This window comes from Schistocerca cancellata, chromosome 11 (genome assembly GCF_023864275.1).
Source record: "Schistocerca cancellata isolate TAMUIC-IGC-003103 chromosome 11, iqSchCanc2.1, whole genome shotgun sequence".
Taxonomy (NCBI): Eukaryota; Metazoa; Arthropoda; class Insecta; order Orthoptera; family Acrididae; genus Schistocerca; species Schistocerca cancellata.
The window spans coordinates 141,074,298-141,096,185 of NC_064636.1; the positions used below are offsets into that span (position 1 = coordinate 141,074,298).

Sequence of the window (21,888 nt, forward strand, 5' to 3'; positions counted from 1 at the left end):
TTCCGTCTGCTGACGCGTGCCCTACCGTTCCAAAGTGCCGTAATAGCAGAGTGGAACAGGTGAATGGCGTTAGGCGCGATCCGATTTTTGGGGAGTCGCCGTTTTCTCTTTTAGGATGCTCTAGCGCGGTCACCGCTCGCCGTCAGAAAATCTCTGCTGATTGCTGCATGTTGTAGAAGAGTTTGTCCAATTTAATTTTGTGTTGGGTTTTCAACTTTGAGAAACACGTAGTCTGTGAAATACATGAAAATCTGAGAAGTCGGAAAATTTTGAGGCTTTCGTTGTGAAGCCGACGTACTACAGGGCAGGAAGCACGAAATTTGGATTTAGGAGCCCAAAACATATGATTGTGGAATCGCTGAGAAAGATCTGCCGCAGTTTCTTAGTAAGTGGTGTCATTCCACGTAGGAGTGGCTCTGGATAGTTACTGCTGGTCAACTTACTGTTTCCAGCAATTTGTGATCAGTAGTGCAATTGTACAGTAGTGGATTTCTTTTCCTGTGTATGCGCAGTATATTACATTTATTTATGTTGAGGATCAACTGGCAGAGCCTGAAGTATTCATCATTGCCGTGGAGGTCACTCACCAAGTCAATACTGCCTTCTGGCATTGCTGCTTCCTCGTAGAGAATGTTAAGGAGCTTCCGTGTGTAACGCCGCCAGATGAGGGCAACAGAAGGTCTTGTTCAGAATGCAGTCTGCCACTTTGGTCACACATGCACGCACGGGTATGCAAAGTCTAATTGTATCACAGCAGACAGGGGAATGAATGTTCCAAATGTGGTCTGCTTCCAAAACACCTATAGAGATGCAAAACTGTACTTTGGGAAACTGCCGTATAATTCCAGTGATCGCTCCATGTCTCACGTGATTGAGTATAATTCCCTGAGAGATGGTAGTTTGTTCTGTAAGAGCAGCAAGCGAGGTGTGTGGGAGAGGAATGATTTTAGGTGGATCTTCAATTGTCTTTATTTGAAGGTGAGCTGGCAAGAAGGCTGCAGGTGGTGTGAGCATGATGTGGTGTGAGCACTGCTACCAATGTGACATTACAGTTAAACATGAAAAGTACTTGTGTGGTGCACGCACATAAGTGAATTCGGTGTGAAATCGGAAGTGAAGATAGATTCTAAGTGAACAGATTATATGGCAGTAATATGTGTATGGTGCAGTTTGCACTGATGTAATTTAGCGCCATAGACACTGCTAGCAAATAGTTTGCAGTAATTAGGTAATGTAGCAGACTGTTGGGAAGAAGTGACGTTATTGCGGCTGGGAGACGTGTTACACAACAACCGCTATTCTCGGATTTGTCTCTTGGAAGAGATTGGGCTTTTACGTTTCGAAATACAGGCAGTTGTGAGAGACGTCGGCTGTATTCTTGTAAGCTGTTTGAATACTGTATGTGGGACGAGAAACACAAGACAGAGAGGGAGAGAGAAGTGGAGTTTATAAATGATGGAGTATTTTGCAATTGTTGCTGAGCTTTTGCAGAAATTGCTTGTGAAATGTTTTACATAGTGAATTCTCAAAAGGAAGGTTTGTCACGTTGGTTTACAGATATCTCCTGTTGTTGCATTAGTTGTGGTGTTACTGGGGTGATTGTGTGGACTGCGAAAGGTAGAAATGAATAGACAAAGTGATTTTTTTTCAATTTTTTATTTTAATATCTTGTACAATGAAGTACAGGATGTCATTTTCTCTAGTGGCACGTATTAACGCTCTGTTAGCATCTCGACGATCTCCTGATGGTTTTCCTCCCTGGCGTAGTCCAGGGGGGTCCTCCCACTATTACTCGTCACCCCCCTGTCGGCTCCGGCCTGCAGCAACGCAGCCGCCGCTTCTGCGTGGCCACACCATGCCGCCTCGTGCAGCGGCGTCCACCCCCACTGATCCCTGGCGTTGGGGTCGGACGCCGCAGAGAGCAGCAGCCGCAGCACAGCCGCGTGGCCTCTCTCTGCAGCCGAGTGCAGGGCGGTGTCCCCGCCCCCGCCCCTCGCCCCCACGTCCGCCCCAGCCGCGAGCAACGCCCGCACCTCCTCCACCGCCCCCTCCTCAGCCGCCTGTATCAGCCTCCTCCCTCGCTCTGCATCAGAAAGGCTCCTGCACATAACATCGACACTCTTACTCTCTACTATCGAGACACACACACCAAATTAAGAAAACTGTCACAGCCGCAAAACTGCCAACAATTCTGAATACACTTCTTCTGAGCGACAAATCACAAATCTAGAAATCTCGCTTCTGCGATACGCGTTAACCAGCGTATTACAGACAGATCCACAGAACTAGCCCATAATAAAAAAACTTCAGCCATCTGCCATTAAAAATAGGTGCACTCCATCTTTTAACATATTCATTTGGTTTTCCTCGTAATTCACTCCACAGATCCGCCTCCTTTCACCTCGGCATGCAGTTGCTACCCAATCCTTCATCTACATTCAAACACACCCCTAAAACTACCTTCTCTGGGTACCAATTCCTTCTGTCACTTAGGAAGAAAACACTAGAAACTATACACATCTGTAAGTACTGAAATACAATTTCCTCACCAGATAGCTAAGTGATTCAGACCAGTAACATGGAAATTTCCTGACATACCGACAAAAAATATAAGTCACTGCTTCGTACACAATAAGTTGGTCGACATATTTCAAATACAACAAGGGCACCAGGTAGACTCTCCCTGACACACACACACACACACACACACACACACACACACACACACACACACACACACATGCAACAAGAGATACATCCACTGCAACATTCATTTCCATCTACTTACACACTTTGAAAGCCACCATATGGTCTGTGGTAGGCGGTATCCTGCACAACTACTATCCTCCGTCATGTTAACTTTGTGTAACTTTTTGCAATTTTTGAAAATTCTGGACACAAACTAAGTTACACACCGCTACAGGCAGCGTAACACTTTACATTTATAGTTAAAAAGGTCTTCGGAACTGTAAACGTACACCAACTATGTTGCTCTTGAGTAAAATTTCTGTTTCAGTAGTAGTAGAAACACTTAAACCGTAACTTTAGACCAGTCTCAAAAATGTACTATATTTCCTGCATCTAATGCTATGCATAAATTAGATCATGCCAGAAAGAAATCAGGTGCGTGCAAGAAATAGAAACAGACAGTGTTGATTCATTATCGCATGTTCACTTACAAATATCAAAATACATGTACAGATCTGGCATTGCTGAACTTGAACCGATGTCGCGAGAACCTCTCCCCACAGCTGATGCAAGTCAAAGGCTAATCCCAAGAGAGAGCCAGTAAGAAGCTCCAAAGACAAGTGAAATACTAACTAGAAACTACAGAGGTAATAAAACTGGTGCATTTAGTTCAAAATAATCAATGTAGGTGGAGCAGCAACCATATGAAACAAAATTAATAACTGGTACACACAGAAAGTTATCCTAACTGACAGCAGTCATTTCCTCTTTCCGTTCTGCTCGCAAATTCAGCGAGGGAGAAACGACTGCCTGTGTGCCTCTGTATGAGCGATAATGCCTCTCACCCTATCTTCACACGCCTTGTCTCAAGTGTACATTGCCAGAACTAGAATTGTTCTGCAGTCAGCGTCAAAAAACAGTTCCCTAAACTTTCTCAACAGAATTCCTCGAAAAGAATTTCGCCTCCCCTCCATTGATTCAGATTTGAGTTCCTGAAGCTTCTGCGCAATACCTCTGCGCCGCTCGAAACTGCCGGCAGCGAATCTAGCAGCCCAGCTGTCAGTCCTTTAGCTGTCTTCCTTTAATTCTACCTGTTGCCGATACCAAACACTCTAGCAGTACTCGAGAATAGGTCGCACCAGCGGCCTACGTGCAGCCTCATCTACAGGCCAACCACACTTTCCTAAAATTCTCCCAACAAACTAAAGTCGACCTCCCGTCTTCCCAACCACAGTCCTCTCATGCTCGTTCCATTTCGTATCACTTTGCGAACTCTCGCTCACACATTTAAGCGACGCCTCTGTGTCTAGCGGAACACCGCTACTGCTGTACCTCAACATCACGTGTCTGTTTTTCCTGCTCACCTGCATCAACTTACATTTCTCTACGTTTACAGATTGTTGCCATTCGTCACACCAACTAGAAATTTTGTCCAACTCGCCTTGTGTCCTCCTACACTCATTCAGCGACGACATCTTACTGTACACTAGGGGACAATCAGCAAACAGCCGCAGATACCTGTCCACCAGACCATTTATGTATACGGACAGTAACAACGGCCCCACCACCCTTTTATGGAGCACTCCTGCCTCTGGCGAACGCTCGCCACTGAGGACAACATACTGGGTTCTGTCACTTAAGAGCTCAGGTCCACTCACATACATGGGAACCTATTCCATACGTTTCTATCTCTTTCAACAGTCAACAGTAATTCACCATGTCAAATACTCTGAGGACATGTACGAATATGTTATTCAGAGGTGATCGATAAGTGAACCACATCACAGGAAAATCTGCACAATGCAAAGAATTGCGATCTTTGGGGTAAAAATGGCTCAGTCACCTCTATTGCAATCACGGATTGTATTAAAGAGTCGGCACAGAAAGAACTGGGGGCAAATACTGCCCGTCCCAAAAAGAAAGGATTGTAGTTTACACAAAAGTCAGCCTTACCGCTATTGGACGCATCAGAAAGGCGACCGAAAATAAACCACACGGTTTGCCAGAGCCGCCAAGAAACTCCACTAAGAAATTTGGGGAATAAATCCATCATTGCAGGCAGCTTCTCAAAATAGGTAATTTGATCAACCATAGTGACGTTTGTATGGCTAAAAAAATAGTGCTGACATTACACAAATTAGCTGTTGCTGTAAAAACAAAAACATTATTTTCCTTGCAAGAAAGCTGTTTAGCGTAAGACACTGCATGAAATGTGATTTACCTGGAACAGACCTCTAAGTCACGAGCAAGACTCGCTCTAACGGTACCGTGGCACATTGCATTAATAGTAATCAGACGACGACGGACGTTACTTATCACGTTTTTCCCAAGGATGAGCACTTGCGACGTGAATGGATGGTTCGATGCAAACGCAAGGACAAAGTGAATGTGAAACCTGCAAGTGTGTGGTCAGCTCCTTATCGGCCAGAAGATTATGAACGGGATTTGAGAAATGAGCTTCAAGGGTTACCTTCAAGAAAGAAGTTATCATCAGCAGCAATCCCCTGCATAAACATTCCGAACTGGCGTGGACAAGAAATTGTGGAAAGCGGTGATGCAAACGAAAGGGTAAGACGTCTGCACATACATAACACTTTCAATAATTGAAACTGAAAAATTACCACAATACAAATGAATTCACATAAATGCAACGCTTTTTGACGCATTACTATATTGCTTTACGGGAGTGAATGACTCGCTATATTGTACAGGCAATAAATAATGTTGCTTAAGTGTATTTGCTTTTCCTCCTGGATATAATAGCTACATTTGTCCTAGAAATAGCCATTTTTTAAAGTATTCTCGATATGTTAACTATTTTAAAGCTAGTATATAGTTCAAATGACAAAATTAGCATATTTCGTGTAATTTGTTTACATTTATTTCTGTAACAATAGCTGATGCTGACCAGTTGACTTTGCAGCGTAGTGGTATGGTTTCTGACTCCCATGTTGGAGGTTACGGGTTCGTATACCTGTATTTCCTCTTACACTGTATTTTTACATTTTATCAAACTAGGCTATTGTAGCCGCTTATGCCACTGATATTTAATCGCTTTTGTCAATTGATCTGATTTTTAGTGAAAAATTAATGCAGTTGCGTAGTACTTAGTCAAAAATTTTAGGAATAGTAGGCCTACTTGGTAAATAATTTTAGGAATAACAAAATTAAAATCAAATTCATTTCTTAGGCATCTGGAAGTCGTGCACAACGCTGTGGAGCAAGAAGTTTGCAAAAGCAAGCTTTGACGGCTTTAGAAACTGTGTCACCGGAAAAAAAAAAAAAAAAAAAAAAAAAAAAAAAAAAAAAAAAAAAAAAAAAAAAGAAAGAAAGAAAGAAAGAAAGAAAGAAAAAGAAAAAAAAAGTCGACCGAACCACATGTACAGATTGCGTTCATGAACCCACTGAATAAGGATTTGGAAATTAAGGAACTGAGGGCCGAGATTGAACTTAACGAACGATCTCCGACGTGTTCTTTAGCTGAAGCGGGCAGAAGAGTCATCTGATACGAAAGAAAAAGTCAAATTCCACAAAAGTGTAAATAGTGTATTGTCAAATTGTTTTACACCGGCGCAAATAAGATGCCTATTAAACAAAAATAAAAGGGTAAAGTGGAATTCAGAGAACATGGCCCATGCATGAACTTTTAAGAGCTCTGTCACCTAAAGCATACACTTATTTGCGAAAGCAAAAAATTCCTTTGCCGTGCAGGGCAACCCTTCACAAATGGACGAAGGAATTTAAAAGCAGACCGAGTATTCTTGAAGATATCCTGTGTTTATTGAAAGCCAAGTCACACACTTTTACTACTCGAGAGAGAGAGACAAGCTGTTCTGACTTTTCACGGAATCAATGTTGATGGCCAGATATGTTACGATTCATCTGAAGACGTAGTAGTCGGACAACATTCCAATGCGCAAGTTTGCACGATACGTGGGTTGTGTAAGCAGTGGAAACCACCAGTTTACTATGATTTCGACACTGTGATGACCAGTAATTTGCTTCAGAGCATCATTAAGGCAGTTGAGGAATCAGGAATCGGTGTTGTTGCTGTGACGTGTGACATGGGCGGAAAAAATATAAAAGTTTGGAAGGAACTGTCTGTCGATACAGAGAGAACTTATTTCGTAAATAAAGCAGACGACACCACGAGTGTATAGGTTTTCTTCGATGTACCACATCGGTTAAAGTTATTACTGAATCGTTTCTTGGATACAGGCATTACGCTACGTGATGGGTCCAAAATATCTCGGGCAGCTCTACAGGAACTTTTAAAGCATCAGAAGAGTGACTTAACGATAACACACCACATTACTGAAGCGCACTTAAACGTAACTCGACAAGCAAGGCAGAATGTACAGACGGCAGCGCGACTATTTTCACGACAAACAGCTCAGGCTTTGAAGTATATTCTCCATAAAGACGTTGAAAGTAATTTTATTGAACTCGTTAACGACGTCTTTGATGTCTTGAACTCTGGAGTTCCAAAATATGAATGCTCATCCCTGCGTAGTGGGTTTGGAATAAATCTCTCAATTTGAGAAAATACTTTGAACAGATTCTTAGACATCTGTCCAGCAATGCGCGTTGGTGACAAAGAAAGAATGTTGCCTTTCCAAAAAGGTTTTATAACTTCAATGAAATCTCTCTCTTTGGTCTTTTCGAAAGTATGAAAAGTGTGTAAGTTAGCTATATATTAACTTGTAGACTGAATCAAGATTGCGTGGAAAGTTTTTTTCCTAGGGTATGAGGATTAGGTATATTTCATAACAATCCTACACCTTTTGAAGGAAGGAACAGGATACGTATCCTTATACTGACGGGTAATGCAAGTGATATCTCTCTCTCTGGGAACACGCCAGTTACTAAAGAATTAAACACGGAGTCGTCCCAATGTGACGTCGACACGGATCCTGCATCCCCAAGTTTCATTACCAGTGAGCTCTGTGTAAATGTTGCTGACTAAGCGCCACTATGAGAAATCCCAGAAACTGTGAATGTGGAAGAAAATTTAGTGACATTTAGTAACAATGGGGGACGACTCTGTAACCTCAAATGTTCTTCCAGATGCGGTAAAATACATTGAAGGCTATATTGCATTTAAGTGCCACAACATTGATAAATCACTGGGCTTTCCAGGAGCAAAAAGTGAAGGAGATCATGCTGCAGACTGGATATCAATTACATCTCGTGGTGGTCTTTACACTCCAATGGCAGCATGGGAAAACAACAGTGTTGCTGTTTGAAGAAGAATTTGCTGCTGTTCACGGAAATGGACTGTGTAAACAAAAAAATGTCGTCAAGTCTCTGTGGTCTATTACAAAACAAAAGTTTCCTGAGGTTCATGAAGCAGTTATTACTCCTTACATAAAAACGAGAATATTTGTAAGGATTAGGCATCTCAATCAAGGAGCAAAGTTGGAAGCAATGAAGAAATGTGCCGCAAAGACGAAGCAGTTATGGATTGCATCGTTGTCTGATAAACGGCAGTAGAAACAGACTACATTCATATCTGTTTCTTCATCAAACGAGTGAGTTATTTTTCAACTTATTTATCATCTATTTACTGTTAATGTGTACAAAACCTGTCGTGCCCCTTGTTTTGACTTGTACAGATGCGTATCGAACGAAAGCAAAAGTAAAGTGAACGAGTAACATGGCACCGAGTCTGTGGTGCGGCGCACTTGCCGTCTAAGCACACGGCTGCGCCGCGCCAGGGTCCTCGTCGTGACGTCACGGCGCTCCACCCAATAGCAAGCGTTTTCGCTTGAGTGCCCCCCGTGACCCCCCCCCCCCCCCCTGTTCTGGAATATCGCGTAGAAGCAGCTCGTGACGTAGCTGGGTAGGAAGGGTGGGCACTCGCTAGCTCGCTCGCTCACGAGGTTTCAGACACACGGTACTCCGCTGTAAACAAAACACGGCCAGGCTAGGCTACGCCACTGTACCAGACCCCTCCACTGTTTACTTGTCTGCACTGCAGAACTACTAAGCAACTGTGTCGTCTATATGCAGGTCATTTCTGGTACAATTTACGTTGCATGCAGACGTGTACACTAATGAGGCGAAGTTAGACTACTACTTTTATATGGCGAATGTCAAATTCTGTCGAAACTGGAATGTCTGTCCTTTCCGTCGTCGTACATCGCGCCGGACCCTTGCACACATTATTAGGTCAGTAGTGCGAAGAGGCAGCTTCGACGTCACACAGAGGACGAGGGCGAAGGCTGCAGCCGACAGGGCACTGGAGGAAGCTGCTCTGGCTGCGATGCCTATCAGTTGGCACAGTGGCACCAGACGTACAGCCGAGGAACGAGGGGTCAGCAGACGAGTGTCACTCCCACCTCGTATTTACATTAATGCCACCCTTACCATCTGACACTCCACAGGGAACTCCTGAGGACGTGATTTCGAACGTGGCTTAAAATATTGTCTTTCTGCGCTGCAGTGCATGGCAGACGATTCTGAAAATCATCAGAAGTACCAGGCTCTTATTATAAATGTATCAATTGGCACGATACGAAATTGCATTATGGGACCTCACTTCATCCACGGGGTGATTAAATAGAAATACGTATGCACATATTCTAACATAACTAACATCCAGCCTGTCCTTCTAGAGGTAGTTCCGTGGACAAGCGACAGTGTATGTGGATCGAACACGGCCGCTGCCCAGACCCTCCCCTGCTCCAGTGACCAATGAATGGAAAGTTTCCCAGCCGTTGTATGGCACGGAATGCTGCAGTACAAAGGCCAGCCAGGTACCCTGATCTGACTCAAATGGATTTCTTTCTACGGGGAGCACTGAAAGATAGAGTCTGACATCAACCCCAGGTGTGTCAGATGATGCGCGCCAGACCACACAACGACGTATCATCCAATGTAGCTTGTCCAGTTCATCTCTCTCTCTCTCTCAAACAGCTATTCCAAATGTGTCTAGCAGTCGATGGTGTGCAATTTGACCATATTGTTCATTAAAATGTGAAACCACACTTCACTAAGGAAAGTATTTAGTTTGTGGATGACAAGGCATCAGTTGTTTTGAATAAATGTTTAGCTTATTTAAAATCTATTCCGTCTACGTACAATTTCGAGCAGTTTCTAATTTCTAACTGACAGCAGGTCTTTTGCGCTGTAGAACCACCCTGGTGCTTCCAGGCAGAGACAGGCTGAGCTGACAGAAGGTCATGGGATAGCGATACAGATACAGATGGCAGCAGTATTGCGTATGCAAGGTATAAAAGGGCAGTGTGTTGGCGGCACTGTCACCTGTACTGAGGTGACTCCTGGGAAAGGGTTTCCATCTTGATAGCCGCACGACGGGAATTAACAGGCTTCAATTGCGGGATTATAGAACTTGTTTATGACTGTTCGTATTTTTAAAATGTAGTTTCCAATGTATCGAAATTTAATAAAATGCCGTTGTGGCCTTTTGTAAGTGCTCTGCAAACAAAGTGCAGTCTTTGTTTCACCTTTGCCACAATATTATCTGTGTGGTCATTCCAATTTAAGTTGCTCGTAATTGTAATTCCTAGGTATTTAGTTGAATTGACAGCCCTTAGATTTGTGCGATTCATCGTATGCCCAAAATGTATCGGATTACTTTTAGTACCCATGTGGATGACCTTGCACTTTTCTTTGCTTAGTGCCAATTGCCACTTGTCGCACCACACAGAAGTCTCTCTAGTTCATTTTGTAATTGGAATTGATCATCCGATGATTTTAGTAGACTATAAATTACAGTGTCATCTGCAAACAATCGAAGAGGGCTGCTCAGATTATCTCATAGGCCATTTATTTAAATCAGAAACAATAGAGGGCCTTTGACACTACCTGGTGGAACGCCAGATATCACTTCAGTTCTACTCAATGTTTTGCCGTCTATCTGAGCTGTGACCTCTGTGAGAGGAAATCACGAATCCAGTCACACAACTGAGGCGATACTTCACACGCACCCAATTTGATTAATGCAGGGTGTCTACGCACAGAAGGAAAAAAATTCCCGGATTTTTCCCAGATCTTCCGATTAAAAATACACACTCCTCCGGGTGAAAAAAACTTTCTCCCAGGTGAAAATACACTTTTTCCGTGTTAAGTGAGAGTATACTTTCCCTCAGAACTGTAAAATTTATCAATGATTTGAATGGTTATGGTTTTATACAGCGGATTAGAATTTCCCGGTACTTGAGAAAAGGGAACACAGGGGGGAAAAACACGTTTTGGGAAGTTCTTTGATGTGCAGCAACATATACGTTGCATATTTTAGTATTACAAAAGTACAAATTCGAATTTCACAAAACACTGCATGTTACGTTCCGAAGCATTGAAGTGGACATTGTTATGCGCTTTTGTAAGCAGTCACAGCTCATGTCACGTGATCTCGCCAGCTGATGACAGCAGGTATTCAGAACATAGGACACGTGATATAGTCAGCGAATAGCAACATCACTCAATTAGGGCAAAAACACAAACTGGACAAGTTAATGGTTTAAACTAATTACATAGTGTTGGTACAGGAAAAGCAAAGCTTTCAAATATAATATTTGTCACGAAGATTAATAAGCTACAAGAGAAGCTAAGCTTTCACATATAATGTCTATCTTTCTTGCACATTTGCACTTTAAGATACATCACACAATATGCCAGTAAAATGTTTAACACCAACATAAATCTCTGATGTTCTGGGTTCGAAATTTTTCTAAATAGCTTGTCATCAAAGAGTTGGTCTTTAAATTAGAGCCAAACCCTCTCCGATTTAAGAAATTCATCGTAAATTTTCGCACATAGTTCATCGTAGAGGGAGACCGAGAGATGAATACAGTAAGCAGATTCAGAAGGATGTAGGCTGCAGTAGGTACTGGGAGATGATGAAGCTTGCAGAGGATAGAGTAGCATGGAGAGCTGTATCAAACCAGTCTCAGGACTGAAGACCACAACAACAACAGTTCATCTTGCGTAAAAGGAAATTTACTTTGAAGATAATGATGTTCAAACCACAATTCGTAATATTTCCCCTCGATCTGTCAGAAATAGATTTGTTCCAGCAGCTGCCAGAGAGCTTCAGGTAAGAAGCGTCCCCGCGCTTGCGCAGCTATGACGACGTAGGAAGCCCGTATGTTCTTATGAGCAAAACATTAAAACATCTTACATTATGTCATAAAAGGAACAAGGGATCAGAGGATACTACAAGAGACCCGGAATTTCTTGAACCATACTGAAATGAATAATTTGTGTTGAAGTGAACATGCGTATGTCCAGATTCCAAACGAAGTGGGCTTCGATCTGATATTAAGCTTTTCAGTGTGCTTTTCGGGGTGTAAATTTTCTTGAAGTACCAGCACTGTATTGTCACATGTTTGGTTCTTTATTATGGCATAATGCCATACGTGCTAAAAAATGAAAACTTGCACTTGAAATGGAGCAAACAGTTGAATCAACCGATAGTGTGGAATTAAACACATCGTTTCAAACAAACTGGCTGATTCAGTGGAAAAGATAAATAAAAGCTGAATTTCTTTAGCAAAGTGACAAAAATAACTTCGTTGTTAAGCAAGGCGATTAATGCTTGACAGTCAGAAAGCTGGATATTATATTAAAATCTGGAACTAGTAACATATTTTAGCCTTCCGTAATTATGTGAATGTATTTTAATTCACTTGGTAGTTCCCAACGACAGAATTCATTTTTTTTTCCATTCGCGTGAGAACAGTAAACGAAGAGGAAACAGCAAAATCACTAAATGTAAACACACATCACGTGGAGCTCCCCCCCCCCCCCAAACCACTGTAAGTCAAACAGCTCTGCGCATCAGCCCCAGATCTATGATATTTCGTACCAGGTCAATACTGGACGGTTAGATGGTGGCGCCACCCTAGCTGCTTTGTGAAACAAGGTTATTTTTCCTCAAAAATACGAATTCCCCCCCCCCCCTCACCTCCGAAATTGCCGCCCGGTTCAGATACTCCGGTTTGCTGCGTACACAACCAACAGCGACATTCCTGTTTCCAGAAGCGGGAGAAGGTACTACTCAGACGCGACTCAACTGCACATGCGTGTGATTCCACTCGTAACTGCTTAAATGAATCTGATGTAAACAGTTGTGATGTCATGCTCATCAGAGGTAATTTGTTGTTACGAAGCATTGCATTGTCTTCCTACAGCCTTTCACACATTTTGCTGTTGGCAGACGCTTGTATGAGCACTGTGTTTTATTATATATATATATGACACATTTCCTTTGCAATTTAAGTTTCATTCTTTCATTCATATTTTGTAGATGCAGTATTATTCTGCAGTAGCGGGATACAGTAATACCCTTTGTTAGAGTATCGGTTCTTAACAGTCAAAATGACAAAAAATTAACTGAAAACAAAAGCAATGAAAAACTCCCAGATTTCTAAAAAATTCCCAGGTTTTTCCCAGTTTTCTTCCGGATGAAAAAATTCCCGAGTCTTTTCCAGATGTCCCGGGACGTATACACCCTGTAACAGTCTCATTTGATACCATTCCTCACAAGCCTTCTGGAAATTTAGGAATATGGAATTGGTCTGAGACCCCTTGGCGACAGCACTCATTATTTCATGGGAATAAAGAGCTAGCTGTGTTTCACAAGAACAATAGTTCCTGAATCTGTGTTGGTTATGTATCAAAAAGCCATTTTCTTCAAGATGACTCATAATGTTAGAGTACAGCATATGCCCCAAAATCCTACAGCAAATTGAGGTCAGTAATATGCATCTGTAATTCAATAGGTTACTCCTATTTCCTTTCTTGAGAATTGGTGTGACCTGTGCTACTTTCCATTCTTTAGGAACAGACCTTTCATCAAGTCAACGGTTGTATATGATTGCTAAGAAAGGCACTATTGTGTCTGCATACTCTGAAAGTAACCTGATTCGTATTCCATCTGGACCAGAAGACTTGCCTTTCTTAAGTGATTTGAGTTGCTTCACAACACCTAAAATATGTACTTTTATGTCACTCATGCTAACAGCTGTTCTGGTTTCGAATTCTTGAATAGTTACTTTGCCTTTTTTCGTGAAGGAATTAAGGAAAACTGTATTTAGTAACTCCGCTGTAGTGGCACCACCATCAGGGACATTTCCATTGCTATCGCGCAGTGACGGTGTTGACTGTTTTGCCACTGGTGTACTTTACATACGACCAGAATGTCTTTGGGCTTTCTACCACATTTTGAGACAATGTTTCATTGTGGAAACTATTAAAAGGGAATAAGTCAAGTCCATTCAAAAGACTCCTGCCACATTATCCACATTAAATTACTTGTTTGGCTCCCACGTTTCCCTTTGTATAGGGGAGAAATTTCTGTATTATACAATAGCTTATTGCATTCTGCTCTGGTTAATTTCAAAAGGCATGTCTAAGAGTCTCACTGCTGTTGGTCCCAGGTGTGTGTGTGTGTGTGTGTGTGTGTGTGTGTGTGTGTGTGTGTGTTACTGAAGCATAAATTGCTCCATACTTTATTTTGAAATCCACCAGCTATTGAGTCATCTCCCCCCCATGAACCATGGACCTTGCTGTTGGTGGGGAGGCTTGCATGCCTCAGCGATACAGATGGCCGTACCGTAGGTGCAACAACAATGGAGGGGTATCTGTTGAGAGGCCAGACAAACATGTGGTTCCTGAAGAGGGGCAGCAGCCTTTTCAGTAGTTGCAGGGGCAACAGTCTGGATGATTGACTGATCTGGCCTTGTAACATTAACCAAAACGGCCTTGCTGTGCTGGTACTGCGAACGGCTGAAAGCAAGGGGAAACTACAGCCGTAATTTTTCCCAAGGACATGCAGCTCTACTGTATGATTAAATGATGATGGCGTCCTCTTGGGTAAAATATTCCGGAGGTGAAATAGTCCCCCATTCGGATCTCCGGGTGGGGACTACTCAGGAGGACGTCGTTATCAGGAGAAAGAAAACTGGCGTTCTACGGATCGGAGCGTGGAATGTCAGATGCCTTAATCGGGCAGGTAGGTTAGAAAATTTAAAAAGGGAAATGGATAGGTTAAAGTTGGATATAGTGGGAATTAGTGAAGTTCGGTGGCAGGAGGAACAAGACTTTTGGTCAGGTGATTTCAGGGTTATAAATACAAAATCAAATAGGGGTAATGCAGGAGTAGGTTTAATAATGAATAAAAAAATAGGAGTGCGGGTTAGCTACTACAAACAGCATAGTGAACGCATTATTGTGGCCAAGATAGACACAAAGCCCATGCCTACTACAGTAGTACAAGTTTATATGCCAACTACCTCTGCAGATGATGAAGAAATAGATGAAATGTATGACGAGATAAAAGAAATTATTCAGGTAGTGAAGGGAGATGAAAATTTAATAGTCATGGGTGACTGGAATTCGTCAGTAGGAAAAGGGAGAGAAGGAAACATAGTAGGTGAATATGGATTGGGGGGAAGGAATGAAAGAGGAAGCCGCCTTGTAGAATTTTGCACAGAGCATAACTTAATCATAGCCAACACTTGGTTCAAGAATCATAAAAGAAGGTTGTATACCTGGAAGAATCCTGGAGATACTAAAAGGTATCAGATAGATTATATAATGGTAAGACAGAGATTTAGGAACCAGGTTTTAAATTGTAAGACATTTCCTGGGGCACATGTGGATTCTGACCACAATCTATTGGTTATGAACTGCAGATTGAAACTGAAGAAACTACAAAAAGGTCGGAATTTAAGGAGATGGGACCTGGATAAACTGAAAGAACCAGAGGTTGTAGAGAGTTTCAGGAAGAGCATAAGGGAACAATTGACAGGAATGGGGGAAAGAAATACAGTAGAAGAAGAATGGGTAGCTCTGAGGGATGAAGTAGTGAAGGCAGCAGAGGATCAAGTAGGTAAAAAGACGAGGGCTAATAGAAATCCTTGGGCAACAGAAGAAATATTGAATTTAATTGATGAAAGGAGAAAATATAAAAATGCAGTAAATGAAGCAGGCAAAAAGGAATACAAACGTCTCAAAAATGATATCGACAGGAAGTGCAAAATGGCTAAGCAGGGATGGCTAGAGGACAAATGTAAGGATGTAGAGGCTTGTCTCACTAGGGGTAAGATAGATACTGCCTACAGGAAAATTAAAGAGACCTTTGGAGAGAAGAGAACCACTTGTATGAATATCAAGAGCTCAGATGGCAACCCAGTTCTAAGCAAAGAAGGGAAGGCAGAAAGGTGGAAGGAGTATATAGAGGGTTTAAACAAGGGTGATGTACTTGAGGACTATATTATGGAAATGGAAGAGGATGTAGATGAAGACGAAATGGGAGATAAGATACTGCGTGAAGAGTTTGACAGAGCACTGAAAGACCTGAGTTGAAACAAGGCCCCGGGAGTAGACAACATTCCATTTGAACTACTGATGGCCTCGGGAGAGCCAGTCATGACAAAACTCTACCATCTGGTGAGCACGATGTATGAGACAGGCGAAATACCCTCAGACTTCAAGAAGAATATAATAATTCCAATCCCAAAGAAAGCAGGTGTTGACAGATGTGAAAATTACCGAACTATCAGTTTAATAAGTCACAGCTGCAAAATACTAACGCGAATTCTTTACAGACGAATGGAAAAACTGGTAGAAGCCGACCTCGGGGAAGATCAGTTTGGATTCCGTAGAAATGTTGGAACACGTGAGGCAATACTGACCTTACGACTTATCTTAGAAGAAAGATTAAGAAAAGGCAAACCTAGGTTTCTAGCATTTGTAGACTTACAGAAAGGTTTTGACAATGTTGGCTGGTATACTCTCTTTCAAATTCTAAATGTGGCAGGGGTAAAATACAGGGAGCGGAAGGCTATTTACAATTTATACAGAAATCAGATGGCAGTTTTAAGAGTCGAAGGACCTGAAAGGGAAGCAGTGGTTGGGAAGGGAGTGAGACAGGGTTGTAGCCTCTCCCCGATGTTATTCAATCTGTATATTGAGCAAGCAGTAAAGGAAACAAAAGGAAAATTCGGAGTAGGTATTAAAATCCATGGAGAATAAACAAAATCTTTGAGGTTCGCCGATGACATAGTAAATCTGTCACAGGCAGCAAAGGACTTGGAAGAGCAGTTTAATGGAATGGACAGTGTCTTGAAAGGAGGATATAAGATGAACATCAACAAAAGCAAAACGAGGATAATGGAATGTAGTCAAATTAAGTCAGGTGATGCTGAGGGAATTAGATTAGGAAATGAGACACTTAAAGTAGTAAAGGAGTTTTGCTATTTAGGGAGTAAAATAACCGATGATGGTCGAAGTAGAGAGGATATAAAATGTAGACTGGCAATGGCAAGGAAAGCGTTTCTCAAGAAGAGGAATTTGTTAACATCGAGTATAGATTTAAGTGTCAGGAAGTCATTTCTGAAAGTATTTGTATGGAGTGTAGCCATGTATGGAAGTGAAACATGGACGATAACTAGTTTGGACAAGAAGAGAATAGAAGCTTTCGAAATGTGGTGCTACAGAAGAATGCTGAAGATAAGGTGGGTAGATCACGTAACTAATGAGGAGGTATTGAATAGGATTGGGGAGAAGAGAAGTTTGTGGCACAACTTGACTAGAAGAAGGGATCGGTTGGTAGGACATGTTTTGAGGCATCAAGGGATCACAAATTTAGCATTGGAGGGCAGTGTGGAGGGTAAAAATCGTAGAGGGAGACCAAGAGATGAATACACTAAGTAGATTCAGAAGGATGTAGGTACTGGGAGATGAAGAAGCTTGCACAGGATAGAGTAGCATGGAGAGCTGCATCAAACCAGTCTCAGGACTGAAGACCACAACAACAACATTGAGTCATCTTGCAAACATGTCAGTTCACTTTGAGATGGCAGTATATTTTCAGTAGGACCAACTATCTTTGCCCACGTCGGTTGCCCTTTTCTAAAAATAATAGTTAATTATACCATAGAATTATGCAAAACTTCTCCTCGGTGAATGAAATCCACTACTCATCACACCTGGTGACCTCCATCGAATACAGGAGTTTGTTTACGAGTGACGAGCCATACAGTGCTGTACGCATCTCCACTCAGCCACACCCACTGCATTTCTCCCTTCTCGAGAGCAGATACCTCAACCATTAGACCAGCTGAGTGTGTTTGCTGGCGTAGATGGAATTACCATTGTGGATGATGTTTTTTACCCATGATTTGCTAACACTACCACCAGAGATTCTGATGTACATCCTCTGAAGTAAGATAACACATCCACCGATTCAATTTCCCTCTTGCTACTCTTCCCAAAAGTGGATAAACTCTAGAGCAAGTGTCGATGAGGTGTGCTCAGGCAGCCTACTGCTCAAGGAGACTGCCTGCAATAAGCAGCTAATATGGGTTCCTGTTACAGTGCGGCACAGATTTCCAATAGTCACTACAGATGTAACCGACCAGAGAACCATTTAAGGAATATTCGAATTACATTTTAAGCCATACTCAAAACAAGCTGTATCCTCATTACTGTACTAAATATTAACTTTGTCATTCTTACTTGTATTTCTGTTTACCTTTCTTTCGCCATTTCTTCCCGAGTGTCTTCAATAACTTATATCTACAACCATTCACATAGGTTTTGTTGAGTGGAATTGTGTGAAAAATCCACACCCATTTACTTCAGAATCAATTTGTAAGACACACAAACGTCACTAAAAACAAAATCTAGATTAAACACATCAATACATAAAGAATTTGGAAATGGGTATAATTTGAATGGGACACTTCCTACATAACTACAGTTGAGTGACTCTGAACCGAACGTAATTCTCACGGCAAATACAGAGAACGAGAAATCTTCTGCATATGTGCTCAGTCTTCAAAATATCATAGCCAAAAAAGTGAGAAAGGAGTAATGTTTAATGGCAACTGTAACCTCTATCCAAAAACTTAAGGAATCTGTATTTTATTTTATTTACTATATCGGCTGGTTAATGCCAAAATAAGCAGTACTGTGAGGGTAAGACTTGGGCACGTGTGGCAACACAACTCACCGGAAGCGAGAGACGGCTGCGTCATCAGGTGGAGGGGTGTGTTGGGCAGATGTGGGAGGCGCAGCTGCAGCAGGAGTCCGGCTGTGGCCGCTGTGGGGTTGACGGTCAGAGTTGGGGGTGGGCCCGCCCCCTGTGTCGGTCGGCGAGCTGCACAGAGAAACACTGTGTGGGTGGGCGTGTTCACACAGGGGCTCACTGCAGGCGGTACAGCTGAGGGACTGTCCACCGGGGCAACAGAACACACAGTGCCAACAACACCAGCCTGTCACTTAAGGTGACTGTACCACCAATTAACTGGTCTTTTTCTGCACTACTTCTGCTATATTCTCCACTGGCGTAGCTTAAGATGCAGAACAACACATTGTTCACAATGAAGCACAAACCAAATCCCAAACATAAGGACCAACAATTTTGCTGCCCTGACAGAACAACTATCAGACAGAATTTAGAAGCAGTTAAAGTCAACTGGCTGCTACTTTTGGTTGTGCGGTAATTTGAAAATTGATGTATGCATGCTGAATTATATCACTGGAGGGATGTATGCATGCTGAATTATATCACTGGAGGGATGTATGGATGCTGAATTATATCACAGGAGGCAGAGAGAGAGAGAGAGAGAGAGAGAGAGAGAGAGAGAGGCAGAGAGAGAGAGAGGCAGAGAGAGAGAGAGGCAGAGAGAGAGAGAGAGGCAGAGAGAGAGAGAGAGAGAGAGAGAGAGAGAGAGAGAGAGAGAGAGAGGCAGAGAGAGAGAGAGAGAGAGAGAGGCAGAGAGAGAGAGAGAGGCAGAGAGAGAGAGGCAAAGGCAGAGAGAGAGAGGCAAAGGCAGAGAGAGAGAGAGAGAGAGAGGCAGAGATCCAGCGATAGAGAAACAAACTGGTAAGTTGGGGTATCAACTTACTGTTGAAACTATACGGTCATGGATATGCAAGGGCTGTTTGATGTGAAGCCCAAGGGAATGAAGAAGATGGACAAGAATTACAAGAGCTATGCTATAAAAGTTATCAAGAGTATATTCAAAATTTGCATTTGAGTAAAGCAAATAGAACTATATATATGCATGTAATGTCTCCACAATTCGATTCATTGAAAAGACAGCAGTGGTGATGTGTTTCTTAAACACCAATTTTCGTGTTGAGCAGTTTGCAGTAGAGGCCACCATTAAAAGGAAAAAATGGGTTACGCAGTGTATGCAATTTTATCTGATGGATAATGTTTACAACTTGTGAAGTAACCTGTAGTTTATTCAATATGGATTTTTTTTTTAATTGAAAAGGAAACAAAGTAGACTTGTATGGAGCATATGTATCCGAGAGACAGAGGCAACAAATGATAGCTGGATGAAAACGTCACATCAATACTGACGTTGTGGGAGATATGTCTTACACCTGTAGGTGGACAGCGAATATAATCCGCTGTATCCCAGTAGCAGGAAACCTGATACGATTCCCTGGACGACCTCTGGTAACACCACAGGGAACTTCAAACAAGACAGGGGGGGCAGAGATTTCCTGTCTGTTTAGTGAAAGGGAATGCACGGAAAATATTCAGGGCGATAGCTGAACAGAGACGAGAAGGAAATGTGATTGTAAGTCACAGCATTGAGTGTGACAATGTTATTGTGCTGCCTGGAGCATTCTCTTCTTGTTTGCCCCCAGTGTGCATGAGTAGCCCCAGTGCTCATAGCTCCTGCTTTACTGGACATCTCATCTCAGGGAGTCATACCCCGCTCTTTGGGTAATCAGGAAAGTCTTCAGCCCAGGTTTGAACCTCACTATCACTTGAATTTTGAATACGAATAATCAGCATTGATGTCTGAAGACTTCCAGCATCAGGTGTCACCCTCTTTCAGCGAACAGCCTTTCCAAAGAGGGCAGAGGGGCCGACAGAGGTTCAGGGCACTCTCTTTCCCTTGAGGCCTGAAACTGCTCCTAAATGATGAAGAATTGGCAATGATCAACAACGTGAGGACCACTGCATAAAGATACATAACGTGCATCAACATGACATGTGGCATGTTATTCAAAAAGAGCCATAACAGTCTCTCCATTAGCAAAAGACTAGTCCCCCATTCAAACCTCCAGGCGAGGAGGCCCAAGAGGGAGGTGATCACGAGAAAAAGGTTGAGTAACAAACGAAAGGATAACATTCTATGATTCGGGAGCTGGAAAGTGAGGAGTTCAAATGTGGTTGGGAAGCCAGAAAATAAGAAACGGATTTCTGGTCACATGAGAATAGGGTAGTAGCAACAGCAGTAGGATTCAATATCAATAGAAAGGCAGGACAGAAAGTGAGTATAGATATGTTCTGTTGAGAATCAAAAGCAAACCTACAACATGCATAGTTCCGGTATACATGATGACATCGCAAGTTGAAGGTCAAGAGAGAGAAAAAGTGAGGATATTGAACAGGTAATTCAGTACTATGTAATAGTCATGGAGGGACTGGAATGCGATCGTAGGGGAGGAGTAGAAGAAAGGGTTACACGAGAATATGTACTTGATAATAGGAATAGGAGAGAATAAAGGCTAGTTAAGCTCTACAGTAAATTTATCCTAGTAATAGCTGGTATAGTTTATTCAAGAATCACTAGACGAGGGGGTATACTTGGAAAAGGACCGAAATATGGGAGGTTTGAAGTCACACTATATTATTGTCACGCAAACATTTTGAAATCAGATACTGGACTGTAAAGCATACCCAGGAGTAGATATAGAGTCATAACAATTTAGCAGTGATGAAGAGTAGGCTGAATTTTATGAGACTCGTGAGCAGCCATCGATGTACAAAGAAGTGGAATACAGTAGTACTAAGGAAACAAGAGATGAGATTTATGTTCTCTGAGGCTACAGATACTGCAATAATAAGCAGCTCAATAGGTAGTTCAGTTGAAGAGGAATGGATATCTTTAACAACAACAGTAACAGAAGTTGGAAGGAAAAACGTAGGTACAAAGAAGCTAACTGCGAAGAAACAATGGAAAACATAAGAAATCCTTCAGTTGATCAATCAAAGAAAGAAGTTCAAAAATATTCAGGAAAATTCAGTAATAGAGAAATATGTCACGTAAGGATGAAATGAATAGGAAGTGCAGAGAAGCTAAGGTGAATTGGCTGCACGAAAAATGTGAAAAAATCAAAGAAGAAATGATTCTTGGGACGACTGACACAGCATATAGAAAAGTCAAAGCAATTTTCCACGGAATTAGAGGCAAACGT

General features: G+C 42.2%; 1 protein-coding gene across 1 annotated transcript in view; it reads right to left on the reverse strand.

Annotated features, from left to right (window-relative positions):
- Window positions 1–1,712: 1,712 nt before the first annotated feature.
- LOC126108355 (ankyrin-3-like) overlaps window positions 1,713–21,888 on the reverse strand; it is a 45,936-nt gene continuing 25,760 nt past the window's right edge. The window contains exons 3-4 of the mRNA XM_049913569.1: window positions 18,674–18,820; window positions 1,713–2,100 (exon numbers count right to left, since the gene is read on the reverse strand). Of these exons, the coding sequence (XP_049769526.1) occupies window positions 1,713–2,100; window positions 18,674–18,820 (535 nt within the window). The remainder of the gene's footprint in view (window positions 2,101–18,673; window positions 18,821–21,888) is intronic.